The sequence below is a fragment of the Orycteropus afer genome, unplaced genomic scaffold (genome assembly GCF_000298275.1).
Source record: "Orycteropus afer afer isolate SDZICR_OR568_19922 unplaced genomic scaffold, OryAfe1.0 scaffold00007, whole genome shotgun sequence".
NCBI lineage: Eukaryota > Metazoa > Chordata > Mammalia > Tubulidentata > Orycteropodidae > Orycteropus > Orycteropus afer.
The window spans coordinates 26,366,044-26,373,474 of record NW_006921594.1 but is presented as its reverse complement, the minus strand read 5'-3'; the positions used below and the strand labels follow the sequence as shown (position 1 = coordinate 26,373,474).

Here is a 7,431-nt window from a genome sequence, read left to right as displayed (position 1 = left end):
TGTGAACTGCTATATGGAAAGTGAATTTGCTCTGTAAACCTTCACCCAAATCACAAGGAAAAAGAAAGAAAAAGAAAAAAAAAAAAAAAAGATTTAAGGGTGAATAATATATAATTAATTATCCAAAAAGAGATCCTCTCCAGTGTAAAAGGGAGGTGTAACTAAAAACCATGCAAGAGTAACACACACACACAAAAAGAAAATTTACTTTCACTGAATGTACACTTTAATTCTTTCCCTTTGCTTTTCCCAACTATGTCTCCACAGAGACAGTGTTGGTCTCATTTTTGTAATCTCACAGGATAGACTTGGCCTTATAGTCTGAAGCCTATGTTAGAATAGAAGTTGATAACATGAGAATAAATTAAGATTGATTGTTCAGTAACTGGAGTATATTATTAATGACAAAGAAATGGGATTATTAAAACTATAGTGTTGAGCAGAAATGGACAAGTCATGAAAACAAACAGAAATTTGTGAACCCCTTGTCATTTGTTTACAGAGGTAATGAATTGCTAATGACCTTGTGGGCGTGGGCAAGCGAGGTCATCCCTAGATAGAATACATTTATGGAGTGACTCCTTTACACTTTGGGCTGACTGTCATTCTAATATAAACATTTATTTTTGCATACTTTAAAGTATTTATATTTGAGTCCTTTCCTGATTTTCTCTTATTGGTCAATAAACTGATCTCCCAGGCTCTCACCTTTATGTGTTTTGAAATTCTATAGGTGGGAGACCTATTGATTCTAGCTAATGTATAACCCTTTTTGTTGCTGTTGTTGATCAGTCGTTACTTTTCAAATAACTATCTCAATGTGCATAAAATTTGGAAAGTTTTAGCAACTTATCAAAATAACTGGGGGAAGGGTCTGGAAAACAGTTCACTTAGTAGTGCTGATATGAAAAATAAATGCTTATATGCAATGATAGGGCGAAATGAGAGTGGACAGCTTTGAAGTAGATATTTCTAAACAAAACGAAACGTTGCTTCGTCATGTGTTATCCTCACTTATCGTTGCTGTGTTTGAACCCATTTTTGCAGCCACTGTGTCAATCTGTCTTCCAAATTTCTTGGCATAGTGAACACTTCCAGCACCACATCCATTTGTTGAAACATCTCAATTGACAGACCATCAATTTCTGTAGCCTTGTTTTTTTTTTACCAAAGCGTTCAGTGCAGCTTGGACTTCTTCCTGCAATAGCATCCATTCTTGATCATATGCCACCTCCTGAGATGGTTGAACACCAACCAGTTCTTTTTGGTACAGTGACTCTGTGTATTCCTTCCATCTTTTTTCTTTTTTTTTTTTAAATGCTTCCTGTGTCACGCAGTATTTTGCCTATAGAATCCTTCAATATTGTAACTCAAGACTTGAATTTTTTCTTTAGTACTTTCAGCCTGAGAAATGCTCTGTGTGTTGTTCCCCTCTGATTTTCCAACTCCAGGTCTGTGCACATTTCATTATAATAGGGTTTTTTGTTTTGTTTTGTTTTTTTGGTCTTTTTGAACAGCCCTTTGAAATTTATTCTTACTCCGCAGAATTTGGAGCATTAACAGTTTCAGAGTAGAGTATAGACAAGGAATAGACTCTTAGGAGAAAAGATACTTCATCTCTCTTTTTCTCAGAAATAGAGACTCTAAGAGTGTTTATAAATGCTCTGGACTTGTCATTCTTCATTTGCTACCTGGATTTTAGTATACTGGTAACTAAGATTCTGTATTCTCTGTCAGATGCTTTAGACATTGGCCTTTGACAATAAAGCTATCTTTTACATTTCTACATTTCTCAAAGGGCCTCTTCAGAGGGTTTAGACTTGTACCTAACAGTCTCTCTGAAAATCAAAAACTCTCATATATAACATTACCAGCCATAAGTACTGAACTGTCAGATGCAGTGAAGGCTGTATCAAACTGCTTAAGACACACACAGACGAGGTTTGCCAAATTCTGACTTTTGAAAATTAAATACGTGAATACTAGCCAAAATCATCCTTTTTATCAGTGATCCCCACTGGATATTACTGTGATGTTACACTGATGAATATTACCGTGTGTTACCTCATTGTATTGTCAACAATACTGATAGTTTCCAGACTTGGACAATTTGATTTTAATGTAGATTTAGGATTTTGATCATACCTAAAATCAAATAAACCAAACTCACTGCCATTGAGTCAGATCCAACTCATAGTGATCCCTCCTTGGGTTTCTGAGGAGGTATCTTTACGGAAGTAGATTGCCCAGCCTTCCTTCTGAAGAGTGGCTGGTGAGTTTGAACCGTGTGCCTTCTGGTTAGCAGTCAGATGCCTTAGGCACTATGCTACCAGAGCTCCTTTATACCTAGAAGACCTGTAAAATGACTTTTCAAATAGAACTTGACCTTAAAAATTATGGATGGTATTTCTTTATTATCTTTAAAACATATCTCTAAACTCAAGAACACTTATCTTACATAGTTAAAGTCACATGATATTTATCTTACATATATCTTATATGTAAGATCTTATGTATTACATTTATTTTAGTATCTTACAAGATAAATCACACATTTATCTTACATAACTGAGGTTTTTAGACCCATAAACTTCTAAAATATTTCAAATTATGTACATTAAAATTTATTACCAATTGTACCTATATTTTCAACCTTTTTGAAAAGTAAATTTTTTATATTTATGAGAAGATGAATGTTTCATTATGCAGTTCTAATAAGTATGAAAATGGAGCTATGACAGTGCTGTAAAGATATTTATATTTCCCTTGTATTTAGTGTGCGTTTCTCTCTGCATTTCAGAGCTCTTGGATCTGAACAGAACATCAATCTTTCATGGTCCCTTCGGATTGCTTAACCTTCATACAATGTTGCTGGATGAATATCAAGAGCGACTGTTCCTGGGAGGCAGAGATCTTGTGTATTCTCTCAGCTTGGAAAGAATCACTGATGGCTTCAGGGAGGTATGGAAACACCACACTGTTTCAGGAAGGGAAAAAAGGAAGGAAATCTCTGCTTGCAATAGTGTTAATTGGCTTATTTTTTTCATTGTTTTGGTTTCTTTAACATTCTGAATGTGATTATTTTATTGAAATAAAATATGCATTAAAAATGAAATCATTTACGAAAAGCTTGTAAATCATCACACATAAACTTTTCTACCACACAGTGGATCTCTGTATTCCCAGAAGACTTTGGCCTGGTGCATTTGACATTCCTCTTGCATGAAGATCCTTGTCACCACACCCACTCTCCTGAGACCTTGCTGAATCACAAGCAGTCTTTCTGGGTTTTATCAGCTCCAAAATCCCAGCTTGGAGAAATATGGCTATGTGACCACAATATAATTAACTCATGTAGTTCTGTTGGTGACATCACTAATTCAGATGGATGCTTCATAAACCTGAGAGATTAAAATATAATACTGAAATAGCCAAGTGCCCAAAATCTTGGGGGAAAAGCTTCGAGAGGAGGGAAATGGTTCTGATTGTCTATACTTATGCAGAGTTGAACTTAACTAATTCTTTTTAGGCCTATATTAGTCTTACTCAAAACATTCTCAAATATTTAGACCAGAGTGTTTTTGGCATAAATATATATGTTATGCAGTTATTTTCTTTATAATTTATCTATTATTATTTTTGTTATGTCTGTATTTTTTTTTTTTTTTAATTGTGATTTGGGTGAAGATTTACAGAGCAAATTCACTCTCGATACAGCAGTTCACATATACTTTGTCTCATGTCATTGACCACAGTTTACCACAATGCAACAGCTCCCCTCCAACTTCCTCCCCATGGTACCACTTCCCAGTGTCCATCCCTCCATACTCTCCTGCCCACTGAGCTGTCTCCCTGTGCATAAGCTGCCCTTCTTTCTCCCATGATTGTTCTCTCGAGGGCGTGTGTCTACTTGAGGTAAATGTTCAACTCACATGCCTGTACTTTGTTTGGCTGGAAACCACAGGTGTGTATGTCTGTATTTTTAAAGTTATTTTTTTAAAACTTAATCATGAAAACCAGCATCCATTCGTCTCCGCAAGTTCTTAATTTCTAGAGGAAATACTTTTAAACTTTTTGCTCTTTCTTCTATTTCTTTTCATCATATTTTAAAACAATGTTTGTGCTCTATTCTTCATTGATATCTCTGATTTTAAGCAATCTCTGTTGACTTTCTGTAAAAGGTGGTGAGGATTTTCGCTTTCTTCTCTTGCATTACTGCAGCCAAGACATCTGTTTACCATGCTTCACCAGTAAACCCCTAATCATGCCCTCCATGTTCCCAATGTCATTGTACTACAATTTCTGGGTAAATAATAATTAAGCATTTACATTATTACAGTTAGGAAAATATTATTAACTGCTGACCCACATAGTGTACATTTACCACATTTCTTTCATTTTAAAATTTTCTCATTTTTCCTGAGATTAAAAATAATCCAATTTCCATTTGCTTATTAAATTTTTGTATGGCTTTCACAGATTTTTGACAAAACTTTTCTGGAGTTCTGATACCCCTCTCAATATAGTAAAACTTACCAGTTTCTATCATTTCAAAAAATTTTGGTTTTTAGTTAGAGATCCCCTGCCAGTCCTCTTGTCCTGGAGCTTGTCTCCATCATCATACTGGAGCATTCCCATGACCACCCACCATTATAGAATTTAGTCTGAGTTATGTGAGTTCAGTCTACCATTTTGCTGAACCCTATCTTCTACTATGCCACCAGAGCTTTGGTGTTGTAGTGCCTAAGGCATTTGACTGCTAGCCAGAAGTCTGGCAGTTCAAACCCACCAGCCACTCCTCAGGAGGAAGGTTGGGCAATCTACTTCCATAGAGATATTGCCTCGGAAACCCAAGGAGGGGTCACTATGAGTTGGATCCGACTCCACAGCAGTGAGTTTGTGTTTTGGTATCTTCTACTAGCTTCTTGAAGATAAGATCAAAGTAAATTACTGAGTTTTTTATGCTTGAAAATTTTATTAGCCACACTTTATGCATACTTGATAGATGATTATAAAATTCATGGTTGAAAATAATTTTGCTTTAATTTTGAAGATGTTGCTCTCTTGCTTGCCAACTTCCAGTATAGCTACTGGAAAGTCTGATGACATTCTAATTATAGTTTTGTACACAACCTGTTTTCCTACCACCCTACAACCCTATAACTGACCTCTTGAATTTAGAATTCCCTCTTTAATCGCCGTGCTCAAAAGTTTTCTCATATTTCTCTTAACATGGATTTTTTTTTCATACACTATGCTGAGAAGCAATGGGCCTGTCAATTCTAGAAAGATTTCCTATATAAGTTACTGGATTTTTTCCCCCTCTCCTTCTGGGACTTCTTTTATTCAGATTTATGCTATCAGGATCAATCTTGTAATGTTCTTATGTTTGCTGTTTGTTTTTTTGCATTTCATTTTCTTTCTTTTCTATGTTCAGGGAGATTATTTAACAAATGAATTCCATTGCCTAATGATTCTGTTATTCAATTTATGTATCCAGTCTCTTTTATGCTCTGAATTTTGTGTAGAAGCTTGTGTTTTTTCCCTCTCGTAAATACAGTACCATCCCTTATCCTGTTTTAATTACAGTTATATTGGACTTTTTTCTCTGATCCTTGTAGTTTCTTTATTCACATTCTTTTTTCACACTCCATTATTTGTTGTTGCTGATGTTGGTGCTGTGTTTTGATCACTGTTTTACATTTTATAGGATTTTTCTCAATTGTCAAGCATTGTACAGACTTTGAATCCTATCTCCTGGTGTCATCCACATCTACTCCTTCTGCCACACTCATGGGAGCTCTAAGCTTCTAATTCCTGGGAGGTTTTGAAGTTCTGTTTCATGAATTAGCTGGCTTATTGACACCTCTCATCTTGCAGGCAAGTAGATTTTAGATTTTTCTAATGTGCAAAGCCAGTCCATATGCTTTAGAACTTCCCACTGTTACTGATATTTCTTGCTGGCATCTCCACTCAGTTCTATTTGTCCTTTTTGGGTTATACCTTTTTAATCGTTTCACTATCATTTTAGTAGTTGCAGGATGAGTGAAAGCAAATATTATATTTCACCTTAAGTCTTCTCTTTTAAGCATCTTTAATTTTATTTTTCTCTATAGTTCTCTTTTGACTTAAACATATACATTGATCTCTCTCTCTCTCTTTCTATATATATATATATATGTGTGTGTGTGTATATACACACATGCAAAAACATATTAGTGTATATATATGTATATATACACACATATAAACACTAGTATATATATACACATATATATACATGTCATATATATATACATGTCATATATATATATATATGTGTGTGTGTGTGTGTCTATGTATGTTGTTGTTGTTGTTATGTGCCTTTGAGTTGGACCTGACTTATAGTGACCCCTCCTTGGGTTTCTGAAGCAGTATCTACTATGGAAGTAGATTATCCAACCTTCCTTCTGAGGAGGGGCTAGTGGATTTGAACCACCAACCTTCTGGTTAGCAGTCAAGTGCCTTAGTCACTACACTACCAAAGCTTATATATTTATATATATATAAATGTGTACGTGCATATGTGTATTTTTAAATTCTGTCTATTGCCACTCCTGATAACTACCAGGACTCTTCAATGAGTGTGATAATTACTGCCTTAAGTGAAGGGTTCTCTCTAAGACAATCAACGACATTATACTTCTGGTCAAATTCAGTGGGTTTCTCTTTCACTTCTTGATTGATCTTTTTCTGACTTTATCCTTAACTTTGAGTGTTCTCTAAATGACTCTCTTCTTTTTCTCTTAGTGAGCTCAAGTCTGATTTTCTGTGAAGAATCATCTAAGCTGGGGACCATAGGGGCCAAATATCAATCCTCCAGTGAAATTATATGCCAAGAAATTATATGAAAATTATGATTATATTTATATTAAATGATCCCTCAAGGGACCTGGCACCCTGAAAGATTAAGAATCTTTGCACAAAGAAAGTAGGTTTTAAATTGTCGTCCTTGGACCAGTATCCCATGAATCATGGAATAGGGTGCAGAAATCTACATCTGTAACAAGCTTCCCGGATGATCCTTATGGGCAACAAATCTTGTAAGAATTTTCCCCAGCACTTAATTCCTATGCAGAACTCAGAGCAGATAGCAGCTTACCACTCTAATATTGATTCCCCTTCAGAGTAGGGAAAATTGAATAACTTACATATTCTCATTTATTGTTTTGGTCTTATTATACCCTCAGGACTTTAATACAAGAAAAACTTGCTCTTTGGAAGAAATAACCTGTAAAACTATCTAAGGGTAGGAGACATGGAGAGTGATGCAGTTTTCTAAACTGCATCTTTGGGGGAAAAAATAGTGTGGTATATGACCATTGAAACTTCAGGGTGCCATCTAGCAAGGATGTCAAAGAAAGTAGCTATAAAAACTATTAAATTTAATAA

The 7,431-nt window shown here is 35.2% G+C and overlaps 1 protein-coding gene across 1 annotated transcript in view; it reads left to right on the top strand.

Moving 5' to 3' along the window:
* Positions 1-7,431, top strand: part of SEMA3E (semaphorin 3E) — a 370,394-nt gene that overhangs the window by 210,554 nt on the left and 152,409 nt on the right. The window contains exon 2 of the mRNA XM_007944913.2: positions 2,801-2,961. Within this exon, the coding sequence (XP_007943104.1) occupies positions 2,801-2,961 (161 nt within the window). The remainder of the gene's footprint in view (positions 1-2,800; positions 2,962-7,431) is intronic.